At 41.5% G+C, this 18,684-nt stretch overlaps 2 protein-coding genes across 4 annotated transcripts; both read left to right on the forward strand.

Moving 5' to 3' along the window:
• The first annotated feature begins 60 nt into the window (after positions 1–60).
• Positions 61–4,487, forward strand: LOC104419557 (AT-hook motif nuclear-localized protein 10). Of its 2 annotated transcripts, XM_010031254.3 has the most exons (6): positions 61–363; positions 844–1,227; positions 1,882–1,958; positions 2,915–3,046; positions 3,516–3,677; positions 3,993–4,487. In XM_010031254.3, exons 2-6 carry the CDS (start codon positions 861–863, stop codon positions 4,221–4,223), a joined length of 969 nt encoding a protein of 322 aa, XP_010029556.1. In that variant the 5' UTR covers positions 61–363; positions 844–860; the 3' UTR covers positions 4,224–4,487. The 2 variants fall into 2 exon arrangements, with proteins under 2 accessions (XP_010029556.1, XP_039157377.1); XM_039301443.1 differs by lacking the exon at positions 61–363 and having other exon boundaries at positions 387–1,227.
• A 6,829-nt stretch (positions 4,488–11,316) lies between these two features.
• Positions 11,317–15,767, forward strand: LOC104419558 (plant intracellular Ras-group-related LRR protein 4). 2 transcript variants are annotated; one of them, XM_010031258.3, is made up of 5 exons: positions 11,317–11,775; positions 11,889–12,553; positions 12,785–13,698; positions 13,782–13,957; positions 15,016–15,767. In XM_010031258.3, the coding sequence occupies exons 2-4, from the start codon at positions 11,926–11,928 to the stop codon at positions 13,923–13,925; spliced, it is 1,686 nt and encodes a 561-aa protein (XP_010029560.2). In that variant the 5' UTR covers positions 11,317–11,775; positions 11,889–11,925; the 3' UTR covers positions 13,926–13,957; positions 15,016–15,767. The 2 variants fall into 2 exon arrangements, with proteins under 2 accessions (XP_010029560.2, XP_010029559.2); XM_010031257.3 differs by having other exon boundaries at positions 11,317–12,553.
• Positions 15,768–18,684: the final 2,917 nt, after the last annotated feature.

An 18,684-nucleotide genomic window follows, 5' to 3' on the forward strand; every position in this document is an offset into this window, starting at 1 on the left:
AAAACTTTTTGTGATGAGTTTGTCGGAAAGTATTTTCGGATTAGCAAAACGGAGTCGCGGGTATGACATTACTTCGTGCTTCTCTTTGCATTCAGCGACGGCGTCGTACTCCCGTCGCGTGGCCCAAATAGGTGCTTTTATTTACCTTCTCTCTCCCCAAAAATCCAAAAAGAGCAACTTAAAAGCCAAAAAGGTTAATAAACGGGCGAGGAAATAATATATAAAGGAAAAGATTATTGGAAAATTAGGGTAAAATTCTGCAAAAATTCAGGCACTCCCGGCGGCCAAGCTCCAGCTTCAGATCATTGCAGATCTGAAGCTGTTTTCGTGAAGCTGAAGCTGTTTGATCAGAATTATTTTGTGGTGAGCGGGTTCTTCCCTCTCCTTTTTCTTTTTCAGTTTTTTTTTTCTTTGCAATTCTTTTTTCGCTTTTTGCCGTTGATTTTCCCCCTCGATTTATGCCGAATTCATTTATCTATTTTTCGCAAAACCCACCTGGAAAAATCCCGAATTTCGGTTTCTTCTGGTTTCTCATCGGATTTCAGGCGGAAAACAGAGAGAAAGAAGGGGGGGGAGGTGTGGAAGAGAGAATTTTTGCGGCAAATTTTGGCTTTTTTGTGTGAAATTATGGTTGGTCAGTTCCACTGGGAAAATCCCGCGTTTCCCTCTTTTGATTGAATTCGTAATACGATTTGTTAATTCAGTATCGAGTTCGATCGCTTTTTTTTTTTCCAGGAAAAATAGATAAAACCAGGGGGGGTTTAGGGTTTAAAAACCACTTCTTCTTTTTTTTCTTGAGAACTCGAAGAAGAATTTCTTAAATGCATCACTATTTCACGTCAGATTTCCAGTTAACGACCATGTCTGGGGCTGAACCGCCATACGGGTCGGGTTTGCCCGGCAACCCGAGCCCGACTTCTCAGCAGCAAGTGGCCAGCAACATGCGCTTGAGTTACAGTACCGACGGCACGGCTGTTTACAAGCCCGTCGCCGCCGTGTCGCCCACTTACCATCAGCCTGGTAACGGTAGCGTCCACGGCGATGAAACTGGGCCCGGGCTCACGGGAGAGCCCGTCAAGAGGAAGCGGGGCCGGCCCAGGAAGTATTCCCCCGATGGCGGGTTCGCTTCTCCCCCAGCGGGTGGGGCGGCCCCGACCAAGGCGGGCAGGAGAGGCAGAGGTCGGCCGCGGGGTTCCGGCAACAAGCCCCGAGTGGATACCGTTAATGGTAAAAAAAGATGATCTCTTTCATGATTTCATCTCGGCTTAATGTTATTTCTCCATGTGAATTGAACCGTGTTCATTGATCAGTGTTCCTTCAGTGTGAATATACAAGTTTATGGTGGCAAATTGGCAATGGGCGACTTTTCCTTATATAATATTTGGTATTAGAAGCCTTTGCAATGCATGTTTAACTGTTGTTATGAATAAAAAACAAGCCGTTATAGGATTAGTTGATCTGCTTGCGATCTTCCATCTTGATATATGTGTTTTTTATTAAGAATACTGCTTCCACAACGCTCCACCATGTTCTGTCGCCTGTGAAAAGAAAAAAGGTATATGATATTTTGGGAGGAAAAGGCATATCAGAATTAGATATTATGACCATCGTTACCTGTTAATGTTTCAGTAGCATAGTCTCTGGACTTACCCAAAAGCGGATATAGCTTTCTGTAGGCCCCCACACCAAAGCAGAGGCAAAGACAAAGTCATTAGTTTTTTGGTTCTTTTTTCCTTTCAGTGGGGAACTGTGACTGCACAGTAAGATTTGATTCGTTTTCAAAGAACAAGATACTTTAATAAACCACTCTCTCTTAAAAGAGTTTTTAATTATATAAATAGATAGCATGGGTTTTTGAACTGTGTCGGCTGCTTCGTTTAGGTCGTGAAACTCGCTCACCAGCAGGAAAAACAGCAGGCGGATTTGTGCCCCACATCATTACAGTCAAAGCTGGAGAGGTGAGCTTGGAATACTTCATATTCTTTTAATTCCTTCTTGAAGGTTTTTTAGCAGTTTTGGTAAAAGACGTGCTTTCATTCTTTGCAATCAGTTTCAACAAGCATGGTCTTATATTTGCTTTCCTTCTTTAAGAAAGGTTAAACTGTCATAAACAACCTGCAGTAAGAGAAAAAAAAGAAGGCAAATTTATTTATTCCATCCTGCGAAGATATATGAAAATTTAATTTGTCTCGCATTGGCTTTGACAAGAAAAAGATTGAAGCAGTTTTTCAATTGCTTTGATGTGATTTTTATTGATGCTGGTGTGTTATTTTGTTTGAGGATGAGACTGGTCTGTTACTTTGCTGTATTATCAGCTGTAAGATGACGTGCAAGAAAATAAATGTGCTAAATTCTCTAACGAATGTATCTTTAGCGGAAGGAGAGTGGATTGAGTGGTCTTGGCAAGAGTGGTTATGCTATATAATTCTACAAAAGAAATGATGAGTGGCAGCTGCACGCTCATTCATCATGTTGTAGCTTTTTGGATTTACATGCAACTTTTTCAAATTTGGATTCAATAATAGTTTCGATTAGGTTTTGGATGTTGAGGAAGCAACTTCTATGCACTTGGCTCTTTATTGGCTTTGATGCCAAACTACTGGGTGGATTAAAAGCTGGAAACAAGAAGTGAGTCCATAGGTTAAAAGCCGCACAAAATGCCCTTTAAAGTGGCCTTGGAGCATGGATGATCATCATTCCGCAAGATTTAGCTCGTGAAATTGTGTTAACTGCCTTCAGTAAATATGTCTTGCACTTCTATTTGATTTCTGAAGTGATCTGGCCATCTTTTTCACTTCATTTTTGCAAGGAGCTCGAAAATTCGTGGTCCTCTCCAGTGAAGTTTATATCATCATGATATTGCACTCTATATTGTGGAAGGACTTAGATGTGTTTATTGCATTTTGCTTCTCAGGACGTATCTGCGAAGATAATTTCATTCTCCCAGACTGGTCCCAGATGTGTCTGCATTCTGTCCGCAAATGGAGTGATATCTAATGTTACATTAAATCAAGCAGCAACTTCTGGCGGAACTGTAACTTACGAGGTTTGTTTTACCTTTGTTCTTCGCATTTTATGTTATAGTTTAAATTGGGAGGTTTCATGTCGAAAAAGCCAGGGATGACTCTTTGCCTCAGGCTGTCTGTCTTGAGTTTGAGAATGCATTGATGAGAAGGGGATATTTAGACATTACATTGAAGAGCAGTAATCTAAACTTCAGTTGGTCCCTACATTGCATCACAACCATACGAGATTCATCTTATTTATGAAAGGATACTATATTATATTATAAGTTAACGAGTGAGGTGAAGAGCAGTAATCTAAACTACAGTCTCGATGAGTATGTCCAACTTCTCAGTTCAAATTAATGATTTTGAGCCACTATGTGGTGCACGAGTCTTGGTGAAATCTTTATTGCTCCAAAAACCAGGAGTAATTTTTTCAACAACTTATTCGTGCACAATGTAAACAAAATGAATACATGAATTAAACTTTCTACACATAATGTCATGTAGGGAAGGTTTGAGATTATCTCTCTTTCGGGTTCCTTCCTGCTCTCAGAGAGCAATGGTCACCGCAGCAGAACTGGGGGCTTGAGTGTGGCTTTGGCTGGTCCAGATGGCCGTGTTTTGGGCGGTGGTGTGGCAGGGCTGCTAATTGCAGCAAAGTCAGTTCAGGTCTCTCTCCTTTGTGGATTATGTTCTTCTGCTGATGTTTGAAACTGCTTCCTTTGATTATATGCCATTTTCATGTCCTGCTCACTGAATGAAAATTGTGTCATTTTGCCTTTCTAATCTCTTGAACTCTCTCCCTTTTAAGTTATCGCCAATGAGTAAACTCTAGCTTTGTGTTACGAGATTGGCGGGATGGCATCTACCAATTTTTGCTCAAGTCCCCATCTGTTACCCTCATGTTTTTAGTTTCCCTTTCCTTTTCCTTTTTGTCTGGAATTCCAAAAATTGAGTTGGCGTGATTTCTGTCCTCTTTTTCAGGTAATTGTTGGCAGTTTCGCTGCAAAGGGCTCAAAGGAGTCTAGATCGTCAAGCAATCCACCCGATCCTTTAGCTGCTTCATCAAGATATATGCCTGGAGTATCGGCCAGCGAAAGCCCGCCATCTCGTGGAACCGTCAGTGGATCGTCCGGTGTTGCTCTAAGCCCACTCAGCCATAGCGCAGGCGCCTGCAACAATTTGCAAGGCCTAGTGAATGTGCCCTGGAAATAGACTGGCGGGCTGTCAACGATGGTCATGTTCAGGGGTTGCATTTTTTCTTTCATAGGCATCGGGGGGGCCCCCTTTTTTTTCATCTTTCATTCCGATACAGAACATTCGCCTTCTAATAAAAGCTGTTCATAAGCATGTAGAGCGCGCACTCTTCAGTCCTGCTGTCCTTGCAGGCTGCGTTTAAGAGACTCGAGTAAAGATTTTTTTCACATATTATACTTCTCTGGACAAAGAAGTTAAATGAGGAGGCATATGATTTGGACATGCTTTGCCGTGTTTCTGAATTTCAGTTAATTTCGTTTGATTATGTCAGACTGCACACCCGTTTCTTCTTTATGCCATGATTTTCTCCAGGTTTCTGTGGCTTTTTTCACATGTAGCAGTCTACCAGAGGTCAAATTGCATTGACTCTTTGAGCCGAGTCTGGTGTTCAAGATTACTGAAACCTGACTCTCTGTCTGTGCTGCTGGAGCGTCCACCATCTGAAGTTTTCAGTTGTATGTTTCTGAGCATTGGAGATGAATTTGAGCTCTCCATGTCTGGTTTATTCCTATCTTGGGTTTGGATGATGGAGACTTAGGAAATTCATTGACGAGCCCTCTTGGATGGACAGGAACGAGGGAGTTGGTTACTGCCTCGCCCGATGGAATATGAACGTATATGACGTTGACAGTCTTGAAATTCAAGGCTGGGTTGTAGCAGGGGCGGAACTGTTTTGTCATGACAGGTACCGAGGGCGATGCCGCTGCCTAACGGCACATGCGATGCCGTGGTTGGCTCACGACTCGAATCCCCTCGCTGCCGCCTGACGACCTCGAACCGTAGGTTCACCATGTGTGCGAGCACATGGAGTCAGCCGCTGGTGGTGGTAGCGAAGTCGAACATTTTGTAACAGGGTGTGAAGTACCTAGTTGTCCAGGGGCCAATTATGTCGATTGTCCTGCACAATCTCTGTCCTGCCCATCACTAGCCAGTTGCCACCTTTGTTGGGATTATCTTACATTAGTTGTGGAAAAAAAGGCTGATGGTTAGTTAATAAGTACGAGGAGAAAGCATTTTTTTGGGTAAAAGAGACTTAAGATCATTTGTGCTGGAAATACTACGTTGTCGCTCCGACCAAGGCCCTATATGTTAGGTAGACATCGTGTGGGTTATTTGAGTTGTGCAGGGAACTGATTTTCAAGTAATAAGTGCTATAGGAAACCTTACCTATGAAGTAGCTTTTTGTAAGGGTTGACTTTTGACGCCATTCGCCAACGCTATTATTCACTTTGGGCTGCAGGACTCACCTGTTCCACGTCCTCACGATTTTGTTCATTTGAGCTTCGCTCAGAAAAGGCCTTGATGGTTGTTAAGATTAGTACCCCATCGTTCTCGGACGATATGGAGTTCGGTTCATTCTTGATCCCTAGAGCCGCACTTCTATCCTTTACAGGTGCGGGTCGTTACATTTTTGAGATGCGAGAAACTCAAGAACACTAAACATGCCTAGCCCCCATAGTCATCCATTTTGGACTTGAGGCCAGCAAGAGTCGCTGTGCTACCTCAAAGCTAGTCCTAGTCCAGGTTGGGAGCTCTATCACAAAGCTCACCAAGCTAGGGTGGGCCATCCGAATTGAAGATAATAAAAAATGAGTACGATTTTCGATACATGAATGTAAATTTCAAGATATTTTTACAACTTCCCCAAATGACCGAGACTTTGATTATCTAAACTTTGAGATAAGCCAAGTCCGCTATCGCACTTGTTAGATTCAATGGCTCCTATTCGCTTAGTATCATCACTATTGCGAATCATATAGCTCTACGGAATAATATATAAAGAAGATCTTAATGACATATTTCGAATGCGAATTGGTCATTTCTCGAGAGTTTAGTAATCGGTCTCGAACTTTCGGGTCGTCATGCGATGTGAAATTTTGTATAGAAATTACGAGACGGACGGTCGACGCGAAAAAAAAAAAAAAAATCAAAGATAGGATTTAATATAATATACTATTATGTATAATAAGACTGGGCCCCCACCCCTCGAGGTCGCCATCGCCAGAAGCGGTTGGGGACAGGTCACGAGGTCCGCAGCAGAACACGTGAGGCGGGTGGGCCCCGCCCCGGGAGGGAAGAGTGGGGGCAGCCGGCGGGGACAGCTGGCGAGAGCTGGACGGCCCCTTTTTCACATCCTCTGATCAAATCAGCACGCCAACAACCGACACGTGTCCCCCCCGCGACCCTGTCCCAGTCCCTCTCCTCCCCGACACCTGTTGCGTTAGTTCCGTTGTCTGTCCAAGTCGGATTAGGGCAGCGCTCCGACTTTGTCTTTTTCTTTGTTCTTTTTTTTTTTGGGGGGATCGATTTTGTTTATCTGTTCGGGCCATTACAAAAACAAAAATCGAAATCAATCGATGTAGCATAGTTCCTAGAAAGTTCGAATGAATAATCAATTTGCTCGATTTAAATGCGATGAATCACGATATTTCGTAATGATATAAATTTTAAAAATTTGAGTTCACGTGTATGGATGAAACTCTACTCGATACACTCATTTACATGTCATGTACCTGTGGAAAATGAAAATTAAATTTACATGCTAAAAGGGAGAAAAACACGAGAGCTTTTTAGATGAGAAGGATTGCCAGATTGGAGATGAATTCGATTGTTAATGTATTTTCCATTAGACAATGCAAGACAATGAAGACATGATTGAACTTATGATCAGGAGCACTAGAGAATGAACTGTTGGTACATATGAAAAGGGATAGAATGTGATCTAGCAACAAAAAAGTGTGAAATGTTGGTACATTTCCTCGCTTCGACAGTGGGCCCATTGTGTTTTTCTCATGCTCCCTATTTTTTTCACGTTAAAATTTAAAATATTATCTCATTTTAAACTAAAATTGTGAAATATTTCTTTAAATTTGCATGTCAATATGTATATGTTGCAAAGGTTTGGAAATGTAATGTGGACAGCTAGATTTGCTAAAAATAAATAGGTAAAGTCACTCTGTAACAACTTTTAAAAATTTTCACTAAAAATACCATCAATTTAGAAGTATGTGTCGTCCATACACCCATGTATCAACTCCATCCATCAATCCACAAGGGCCTCCCACTCCTCTGCTTGCCATGGAGCTCAGCTTGAAACCTCAACCAAGCGTGACGAGCTTGAGCTTCGCTTGAGCCCCAAATTTGGTGACTTGAGCTCCGCAACAAGGTCAAGCATGCTCGAGAGATAGGGCGGCAGACCTTCAACCTGCTGTTGTTGGCAAGGGAAACGGGTGATTGGGTGTTGCCATTGACCGGAGGGAGAGATACCGAACGAGAAAGAGAGAGAGAGAAAAGAGGAGAACGAATAGGATCGGAGAGTGATTAAGTGCATTTTAGTCTTTTCATTGAGCACCATGTTCGGATATGCAAATCATATGTATGCAAAGTTAACGATGCAGAACGATATAAGGATGGAAAAAGTCAATAAAGTTTTCGAAATCTTTCTTTTTAATCATTAATACTGGTATCGACGAGTCATGACTTACTACACGTTAACCTCAGCTCTTAAGCATAAGAAATTGTCCAAAATTATCTTTTGCCTACTCGAATACACCAATCCTAGGAAAGTTTTGTCGTGGGATGTCGGCCTGGTGACTAAAATTAGCTTTCCATAAAACAGAAAACGAGAGGAAAATCTTTATTCCTACCCGCCCTACCTCCAGCTAGCCCGCCTCTCTAGTGGCCAACTGGTTTCCAAGGAAAAAGACAGGCCCTCTCTTTCTGTCCCGGCCCCCTCTCGCGCATCGAGACAGGGCCAGATGGGCGTGCTCTCCCGAAGGCCTTCGCGTCCCTCGTGCAACGGATCAAATCGTGTCCCCCCCTATCGTTAAGTACTAGGCCCTTCTCTGCTCTAATCCCAACCTTCTCCCTTGGTTATCATTTCTAATGTGCCTCTCCCGTTCCTGCACTCAATTACAATTCTGGGTTTTATTAGGGAGCGCCCCCGGTTCGGAACGGGATGTTCGAAACTGCCCCCTCCTTCGGATAGGGAGGGTTCGTAGGGTTTTTCTAGGGGGGACCACTAGGGTGGGGCCCGCCTAGCTCCTCGTTAAGAAATTCCAACGTCAAAAAATGTACTTGGCCGACCAAAAGCATAAAAAGAAGGAGAGAGCCCTCGATACTTGTTAGACTTGTCAAAATAAATTATAAATCTTTTTTTTTTAACTCATTAATTATATTTAGTAAATGGGTCGTGAATAAGTTTGAAAACTAGTGTTGGGATTTAAACAATTGACACATGCACTAATATAAAACACAGCAAAAAAGTCTCTTTTTTTTTTCTTTTTTTTTAAAAAGGGTTTAAATTGTCAAGAAACACATCGATGACACACGTATAACATATTATTCAATGCTGTGTTACTTTTCAGGCAATGTTTGATATGAGCTATTTAATTTTTTTTTAAAAATAGTTGCGTTTTATACAATTTGTTGGATTTCTCCGAGCCTCATTCTCTAAATAGATATAGATCACATGATTTTATGATGCTCAGTTGTAACACTAATGTCAAATTATTGAACTAATTGGTTGCGAGTGGCTAGCTTATACTCATGTGTTCCGTTTGTTGTATGAAATATGAGCGATTTAAAAATATTTTGTTAAAAATAATTATTTATAAAAATATTATGATAATATTTAGATATAAATTATTTATAATAATAAAAATATTTTTCATTGGGTAATTATTTTAAGTAATATCAGTAATTATTTTTAAAAATTTACAGAGGTTTAGTAGATAAGGAAGTCGGAGGATGTCCAAGATGGGAATGCACGCGACAATGATGTAGCAATTGATTACTCATTAATCCATTCAACCTCCACATCCAAACTGGACGAATCTTTCTCGTTCGTCGGCTTTTTAAATTTCGTGAATATTCAATGTCCACCGAATTTTTAGAGAAATTAAATTTAAATCGGACTCCTACCATTATTAAATTCGGTCTACGACTACTATCCAAAATGGAAACCTACGTTTTTGTCACGATTATTTCGATGTTGACCGTCGTATTCATTATCTTCCGAGGGGTCAGGCTTGCATCCTTCAGTAGCCCGAATATTTTTTCTAAGAAAAAGACCCGACGATTTTCGATGCTACCTAGTGCAACGATTTTTGACACATGTCTAGTATATTGATGTCACTCTCGATCATGTCTGACATTCAAATGGGTCAGCCATTTGAAATATAAATTATGAATGTCTTATGCTCATTTTCCTTTTTAATCTCACGACACTATTCGCAGAATATGATATGATCAAACCCATTAAATAATATAATTTCATAAGATGTTTCCGCCATATGAATATAGCATTTTAAAATATATATGTATGTCGAAATTCGTATTTAAATATGAGAAACACATATCACTCAATTTAAAGCCCTAACGCGATTTGACAAGCAAATTTTCAAGCTCGCCTTGTCTAGAATTTTGATCGGTTTTCATTTTTAATATAACATAACTAGTTAATAATAAAATCCATAACTTAAATTGCACAAAAGATATAAAAGAGCTCACTGCTACTTTTTCGTCACTACCGTACAAATTCCTTGGTTAAAATAAAACATTAAGATGAATTTTTTCCTGTTTTTTCAATTATTGAAAACAAATTTTATTTGAAATTCATAAAATAATAGAAAACGAGAGCAAGGGACGAGTAAGCAACGAGCCTTTACATCTAAAAGAAAAGACGTTGGGATCTACTTTTTTTTATAAATAAAAGGAAGTGAAGATTCAGTCTTTTTACTTACCTTTTTTACCAGCGCTTTACGGTGAAATTATCTCTTCATCGATCGCTTTCTCTCCATTGGCCCGAATGATCTTAGCATCTTTTTTATTTTTTAGTAAAAAAACATCGGAGAAGCAGTCAAAAAATTCTCACACGAGTATAACATCGATTGCCTATAGGACCATCAAGTAATTGTACCAAGCGCACCTTCTTCAAAAAAAGTGGATAGATAATTTCTTTGTTTTTCCCTTGTCGATTTTTACTTTTCTATTTTCCTCTTACCAATGATTAGAAACTATAAATTTAAGGGAGTGATGATGAGAAATACAAAAAGCGAGACAATCGAGTATTTTCCCTTTACTATAGATATGATGACGTAAATGATTCGTAAATTTTGATTCAATATGTGACGTGGTCTATGAACTTTAAATTAGTTCGATATAATCCTTGAACTTTAGCACGATATGCAATATGCTTTTAAATTTTTAATATGCTTAATATGATTCATGGACTTTTGGTATATGTGCAATTTTATCTTTAGACTATATGAAAATATTCAATACCGTCATTTCATTAATTGATATTCATGGATAATATGAAAATTTTTAATACATTTTAGGGACTAAATCAAACATGTACTAAAAGTCAACGGACCGCATTAGACAACTTAAAAATTTAATTTGATATTGCATATCGAGTTAAAGTTTAAGGATTCATGAACTATATTACATATTATGCCAAAATTATAAATCATTCGTGTCATTTATTGTTTTAATACGTATGAATTTTGTGCTCCAGATAGGTCTTTTTATTTTTTTCGGTTCGAGTAGACGGGTCTAAATTCGGAGCTCTTGCACTTATGACGCGGCGCGATTACGATAACGATGCGACCTGACTATCGCGACATAACGTCGCGCGACCGTCGCCATTTTTCACCCCTTCTTATTTTATTTTATTCTATTTATTTTTTTGGGGACCAAATGCTAAGTGAGAAGGAAATCCCGGGAAAGAGGCGCGCGGGGGGGGCAGTTCCGTAATTCGAGGGCGGCGGCTGGGGGCATATCCGGGCATTGGGCCAAATTCCGGACGAGCAGTATGGGGACAGCGGGGGGGTGAGTAGATCCTTGTTGGTTACCCGACGGCTGGCGTCATAATCATTTTCACGTTATTCCGTTATTATTATCGGGGAATTTTTTTTTTTAATTAAATTCCCCCCTGGCCCCCTGGCGGGTCGCGTATTTCGTATTTTATTTATTAATTTAATCCGTTTTGAATTTTTCTCATCTCCTCCTTCCAGAAATAAAAGTGTATAATTGCCATCATTATATGCGAACAAATTTCACACTCTCTTTCTCTTTCTCTCTCTTATACAAATACAGAAATCCAGGAACAGGAAGAAGAAGAAGAAGGAAGGAAGAAGAAGAAGACGACGACGACGAGGAAGGAGGAGAAGAAGCAGGATTCGGCATGGGAGCGGCGGCTGGGTTTCTCCTCCTCCTCCGGCGACGACCGGCGAGTGGTCTCCGGTTCTTCTCCGCCCGACCGTCGCCGTCGCCGTCGACTCTTCGAACCGCGTAGGAAACCGCCCCGTCCCGTCCCGGGGAACTTCCGATTCTGGCGTCCGGATCGTTCGAGGCTCCGACCGGCGAGGAGGACGACGTTCCGGTTCTTCCGCGCTTGAGAATGGGTGGGAAAAACGTTCGCGTCGCCAGAGATCTTCCGGTGACCGTCGGTTGATTGCGGCCGCTGCTTCGCTTGGGGACTCGTTTTGGAAACTCGTGGAGAGAAGTGCGTCCGTTGCTGTTTCTGTCCTCATTTCTTGATGTGGATTTGGGTTCTTGCCGTTTCGTTTTCGTGCGTTCGCTGCTCGAATTGAGGCGTCGCGGGATTGAATTTTGCAGAGGGATTTTGTTTGGAGGTCGGGGAAGGGAAGGATAAATGGAGACGCCGAGCTTGGGATCGGTGGATGAAGTGGTGGCGGAGATCATGGGGATACACAGATCTCTGCCGGCCAGGCCTTCGATCGACGAGGTCGAGGCGGCCAAGACGCTGATCCGCAATGTGGAGAAGGAGGACCAGGCCAGGCTGGACGCGATCGCGAGGCAGACCAAGAGCCTCGACGTGCCCGAGGAGCTGTTCATGATGCTGCAGGAGATGCAGAGGAACCTGGTCCATTACCAGGGGAAGGAGCAGAAGAGGGAGGCCGTGAAATTGCTGGACCTCGAGAACGTCCACGCCCTGTTCGACGAGTACATCCAGAGAGCTTCCGATTGCCTCAACCCCGGGAGCTACTCGAACGGCTCCGCTCTGACGGTTTCGAGCAGGGGCGGTCCGAGCGCCGCCGCCGCCGCCGCCGCTTCTGTCTCGGTGTTGCCGAGGAAGCCATCTGCAGGCACTTCGTCGGGCTTCTATTACTCGGAGAAGGAACCGGCGAAGAGCGGAGATTTGTTCACTAGAGATGATAGTTATGTGAAGAAGGCGAAGTCCTCATTCTATGTCGATGGCCTGGGCGGTTTACCGAGCCCACAGATACAAGATTCAACTTTGAAGGCTGGAAGTGCTTTGGGTAGGCTTATCTCTCTGTTCTTTGCATTTTCCTTGTGGCTTTGATGATGCTATCTCTTGCACAGCTGCAAATTGATAGATGCAAATTTGTAGTTTCTATAGGCTATGCCTATATATGGCCATGTCCAATGTGGATTGAGTTACAGTATCTCTTTCTTTTGGAGCTTTTTCCTGGGTTTTTTGCACAACACTGTCTTGAAATCTGCTAATGCTCGTGTTTGTTCGTGCACAGGTCAGGATGGTGATAAATTGAGCTTAATAAAGCTTGCCAGCTTGATTGAAGTTTCTGCAAAGAAAGGGACTCGAGAACTCAATCTCCAGGACAAGTTGATGGACCAAATACAATGGCTTCCCGATTCGATTGGGAAACTATCGAGTTTGGTCAGCATAGATCTATCGCAAAATCGATTGCAAGCCCTGCCAGCAACTATTGGAGGCCTCTCATCTTTAACAAAGTTGGACTTGCATGCTAACAGAATTGCTGACCTCCCAGAATCCATTGGCGATCTCCTCAATTTGGTCTTTTTAGATCTGAGTGCAAACCAACTGACATCCCTGCCCGCCACCTTAAGCAGACTGGTGCGTCTTCAGGAACTTAACTTGAGTTCAAATAGTCTGTCTGCACTTCCTGAGTCGATAGGATCTCTTGCTAGCCTGAAGATCTTGAATGTGGAGACCAATGACATTGAGGAGCTGCCACATACTATTGGCCAATGTTCTTCACTTAAAGAGCTTCTTGCAGATTATAACCGGCTGAAGGCCCTTCCTGAAGCAGCAGGGAAGATTCCTACCTTGGAGGTGTTGTCAGTGCGATATAATAATATCAGACAGCTGCCTACTACAATGTCATCTCTATCAAATTTGAAGGAGCTTAATGTAAGCTTTAATGAACTTGAGTCCGTGCCTGAGAGCTTATGTTTTGCTACCACACTCGTCAAGTTGAATATAGGGAACAATTTTGCTGTTCTGAGATCCCTACCGAGGTCTATTGGGAACCTTGAGATGCTCGAAGAATTAGATATCAGCAACAACCAAATACGGGTCCTTCCAGACTCATTTAGGATGTTAACACGATTGCGTGTCTTACGTGTGGAAGAAAATCCTTTAGAAGTTCCGCCGAGACATATTGCAGAAAAGGGTGCACAGGTATTTTTGTGTTCTTTCTCAAGCTACTGCATCTTGAATGCTTTAAGATTATATTTTGACACTATTTATTGTAAACTGGGCAGGCTGTTGTTCAATACATGGAGGAACTTGTTGAGAAAAGGAGCCAACCACAACCTGTGAAGCAGAAGAAAGGCTGGGCTCAGATGTGCTTTTTTTCAAGGTCTAATAAAAGAAAACGAGGTGGAGCTGATTACGTGAAAACCTGACTTTGAACGAGTGCACAGGGATGAAATGATTGGTTAGTATTCAATATCTCATTATAACTCTGCTGAAACAACACTAAATGCTATTCTTTTACTATTCTTTAGATGGTATCATTAGCATTGACCAACATGATGGATCTTTTGTTATCGTCTTACATATGAGATTTAAGAACTCAAGCTACAAAAGGGAAATGGCTTTCTTCCCCAAATCAGTTATGACTTTCCTTTTTTATATTTAGCTAGAAATTTGTTCCCTCCTGCCATGTTAGAACCGTATGTAGTTGACTTTGGGAATTAGCAAGTTGGTTAGACGCTAATACTCTGCATCATTGTGTGATGCTTCAGTTGGATTTACTTTGCATAACATATTGGTTTATGACTTTCCTTTCTATAAATCTAGCTGGAAATTATTTTTCCCCTTCTGCATGTGGGAACCATATGTAATTGAGCGGGGGAATTAGCAACTTGGTTTGATGACTATGACTAAGCATCTTTTTGTGGATTTTCCGTTAGATTTTACTCTTTGATAACCTATTGGTTTAGGCCATGAGGAAGTAATTTTTCTTTAGCATCTTGGATTGGTATTGGTAGCTTGCCTCATCAGCTGTGAGAGGTGCTTTAAGTTTGGTGTTAAAAAAAAAAACCAACGTAGGCAAGTCGTTTTGGAATAGTGATTGGGACTTGTGTCCCAAGAAGTGTAAGGCCATGGTTTGGTTTCAGCACATTAGAACTTTCTGAGATCAGGTTTAGGGGAAGCGACTTTTTTTTCAACTCTCTCATTCCCGACGGGCACGGCTCGCCTCTGACCAGGCTAAGGGAATGGACTTATTTGACGTCTGAGTGCTAATCTAAAAGATCACCTGATTGAAAAACAATAGGGTGAAAGACAGAATCTAATCATTACAAGAAAGAAGGTAGTGATGAACTTCTCAGTTATTCATTGTGCCAATTTTAAGCATCTGGCTCGATATGGTAATAGATGCTCTTTCCTTTGACAGGAAGATGATTGTGTTAGGCAGTAACTGGGGTATTCTTTATTACGAAGATACATTAAACATTCCCTGAAACCATTTTCATTTCTTCATGTGACCAGGCATCGGAGGTGTTTTTAAGCATGAAGAGCGCTTTTTGCAAAGCGAACCCTCTCCCCATATCCTGCCGCGGCGCAGCAGATCTAAACCACGGCTTGCATGACTTCCTTCTAAAAACTGTAGATTTTATCGCTTTTCCTACCGTTTTCATCTAAAAAAAAAGGTTTACGAATTTTCTGCATTTCCAACTGTTGTGTGTCAACTGTATTCATCCTTTGTTCTCTGGACTTTAGCAAAAATTGAGGTGTATAACAATCAGCCGGCGCGTTATGGAAGAAGACCATGTTGTTGTATCCTGTTGGATGATGGTATTCCTCCCATCGCTATACAAAAGGCTCGGGTATAACCCGAGCAGACGAGCCTTGAATTCATCAGCGCCACTGGTGTATGTCCGCACAAAGCTGGGGTCGCGGGACCACTCCCATGATCTTTGGCGTTTTCTGTCTTGTGTCGTGGCGGCTCTGAAATTGGAGATCCCAATGCCAAAATTGGACATCGTGGTCAGAGCTCTCGTTGAAAGAGAGAGGGAGGGAAATGAAGGGGGGGTGTTTGTCGTCTACTTAACCCGAAAGTCTTTGGGATGTGAGGTTGCGTAGTTGAATGGTGCTTCTGTATCTTTGCTTAAGTGTTTATAGTTTCGTTCTCTTTGAATAATGTATAGCAGGTGGCACGAACGAGAATATGGGGAGGGATGAACGTGCGGTGTGTCTCACATGGAGTGGATAAGAAGGAATAGATCTTGTTTTGCGCTCTCTGATTAGGTACTGTTATGCACAGATTTAGGTGACGCTTTATATGACGTGCCTCGCAATAAAGAATCTATCGTCTTTGATTCATTATGCTTCTCAGCGGTAGATCTGGCGCTTTCTGCCTTCTGTTAATGGCCATTCACCTAGGTCGTGGCTGGTCTCGATTATATTAGCTGCGATTTCCTTATCTCGGCACGGTACTCGTCGCGGAAGTAGGCCTATTGCTGATCGCCATCTTTTGAGCTCTTTAAATTAGGCTCGATCCTTGCTTTTGCTGGATTCCCGTGATCTTCTCGATCCCACACGAAGCAAATCACCAACTCCCCTTTTGAGATTCAATAGTGAAAAGGGTCCGCATTTGTTTTAGCTACTCAGGACCATCTCGTGATCGTCTTTTTAGCACATCATCGTCACCCGCCGTCGGCCTTATCCGCAGCCCGTTTCTCTTTCCAATCTTCCTTTACAGCTCACCGCCGCATCTTTTAACCCTATCTTATACAAAAGTTATTTGATTTTCAAAGTGCCGATTGCACATTACCCCATAATCGAAGTGAATTGAAAATTATAAATCATTTTATTTGGGTGTGTTTAACAATCCAGGTATATTTTGGTGTATGTACTCAATGTAACAGTCGCCACCTTTTTTTTTTCCCTTGAAAATAGGGAAAAAGAAAGTTGGGTTTTTTGGATATTATGCAAAAAAGGTGTCACCCGAGCTCTTGACATGTACCTAAAATATCACACCTGGGAAAAAGATTCAGGTTGTTGGCAGTTGGCTGGCCGTTTGACTGCCGTATGCGCTTGCCCTGCGTGGCTAATTACAGGCCATAAAAATCGTCTGATTAATGGGAAAATCACGCATCAACCACTTAAGCAAATCGACTTAGAACAGCCATACAATAATTCTACCGTCCGCATCGGCGGCGGAGGAGTACACGCCAGATAGGTAGCTGCATGCTCGATTCCTCCCGATTCCATGGCAACGGACTTAACAGAAAGAAAATTCATAATCATATGGAGATCTAACTTTGATTAATTAGGTTGATTCCGAAAAAATAATTCATTTGACTTCCGTCGTCGTCGTCATCAGGATCCAAGATCCCAACATGGTGGGGAAGCTTCATGTCGATGATCGATGGTGAGACATCGGACGTTGACAGAAACCAAGATTCAGATGAGGTGCTCACGTTAGTCCACATTTCCCAGTAGTAGCAAGTTACGTGTTGCTGCCGCCCCCTATTGCTACTAATCACCTTTGCTAATGTTTCAGGGAGGAGCATCAACTTGACATGACGGAAGGTTAATATCATAAAAAAATCTCAAATTAAAACATTTATGATAAATTTATTATAAATTAATTTTTTGATTACCAAATAAATTTGTCCTCCATTAATTTCCATCAAGTTCAATGATAAGTGATAGTTAACGAGTATATCAATATAATATTTTACTCTATTATCACATATATACTAGTTTAGATTTTTCGTGATATTAATTCAATTTAGGGAAATCTACTAAAGGATTAAATCTACCATAAATGTATCAGTTTATATTTTTGTAATGATTAAAAAATTAGTATGAGATGAACTTGTTGCAAGTATTTTCAATTTGGGATTTTTAGCTGTCAAAAAATTAATTCAGAATTAATTTATTATAAATACATTGATTTAAGATTATTTTTTTTTTTTGGTGATATTTACCTTAGTGAAAACTAGCTTTAACGTTGGATTGGATTGCGCCCAAAGACTTTATGGCTTGTCGATAAAGATGACTTAGTGCGGACGTACAAGACGATCGGTCGAGTGGGACAGCTTTACCACCTCGCGTCGATGGCGTGGTAAACAAAAGAATTAAAAAGTGAAAATCGGAAAGGTATTCGAGTCAATTTGGAACGGCCCTTTTTTCTCGTGTATATTTATTTGTTAACACCTTTGAAATTTGACATTAATTTAACAGTGCACTAAGCAAAAAGCTGAGCTGGTCCAGCATGATTTGATGGTTTTGTTCGGTATGTGTCACCTTCTTCGTCCCACTCTGCTTTTGAAAGTTTTTCAAGCTTTTGCCGGCTACGAATATTCCCAGAACACTTATTAAGATTATTAAAATAAATAATCGATAACAATAAATTTTTCGGAATATGTTTAAGAAAATTATAGACATTAGTGAGTAGACGTGTCACGTGGGAGGACTGCCATTCAAATAAGCGATTGTCGATCAAAATTGGATTGGCACCTCGTCAAAGGCTTTTTTTTTTTTTTTTTTTTTCTGGGTACTTTTCCCACTATTAATAACCCTTGAGATACTTTCTTAACATATGCCCTCTTTAATTGCTACTTGAGCCTGGGCCCGAGATAATCACACTGAATAAGTGCTCTAAGAAAAGTATAATTTCTTAAACATATTATGAAAAGCTCATCAGATTATGATTATGATTAGTTTAATTTCTACATCATTGCATAGCAAAGGTAATCATGGAACGGAAAGAATCGCAAAAGACTAAAGAGACGGGCACGAAAAATTTGTTTCTTCAGATTCATCTGATAACAAAAAGCATATTCATATAAGAATCTTAGGGAGAACCTAAAATCTTTGGACTTGGCATCATAGCAACACCATCCGCCAGGAGACTGATTCAGAAATTCCAAGAGGGAACCAAGGATTTGCTCGTACGCTTTATTTGGCACACGCGTTAGGTTGGAAATGAATGGCTCATGTCATGTCCGGTCGTCTCCCGATGGATATCCAACATCCGTCATTCTCATTGTGAATGCTGGGGAGCCCGTCTGTACATCGGCACCCTTCGAATAACTTGTACGTCGGCCGGCCCTCGGTATTGTCCCGGGTCCGGGGGGGCCGCCATCCCATTTCCGGCACAAGAGCTCTCTTCTAGCTCCACGGAAATCCGTGGAGCTTGCCCTGGGT

Source organism: Eucalyptus grandis, chromosome 9, assembly GCF_016545825.1.
Source record: "Eucalyptus grandis isolate ANBG69807.140 chromosome 9, ASM1654582v1, whole genome shotgun sequence".
In the NCBI taxonomy this organism is placed as follows: Eukaryota; Viridiplantae; Streptophyta; class Magnoliopsida; order Myrtales; family Myrtaceae; genus Eucalyptus; species Eucalyptus grandis.

Excerpts from the sequence above, each read along its gene's own strand:
- LOC104419557 (XM_039301443.1), top strand. The coding sequence starts at position 822 with ATGCATCACTATTTCACGTCAGATTTCCAGTTAACGACCATGTCTGGG. Across the intron at positions 1,228-1,881 it reads CCGAGTGGATACCGTTAATG|GTCGTGAAACTCGCTCACCA; the intron begins GTAAAAAAAGAT and ends TGCTTCGTTTAG. Across the intron at positions 3,047-3,515 it reads GCGGAACTGTAACTTACGAG|GGAAGGTTTGAGATTATCTC; the intron begins GTTTGTTTTACC and ends AATGTCATGTAG.
- LOC104419558 (XM_010031257.3), top strand. The coding sequence starts at position 11,926 with ATGGAGACGCCGAGCTTGGGATCGGTGGATGAAGTGGTGGCGGAGATC. Across the intron at positions 12,554-12,784 it reads GAAGGCTGGAAGTGCTTTGG|GTCAGGATGGTGATAAATTG; the intron begins GTAGGCTTATCT and ends GTTCGTGCACAG. Across the intron at positions 13,699-13,781 it reads TTGCAGAAAAGGGTGCACAG|GCTGTTGTTCAATACATGGA; the intron begins GTATTTTTGTGT and ends TAAACTGGGCAG.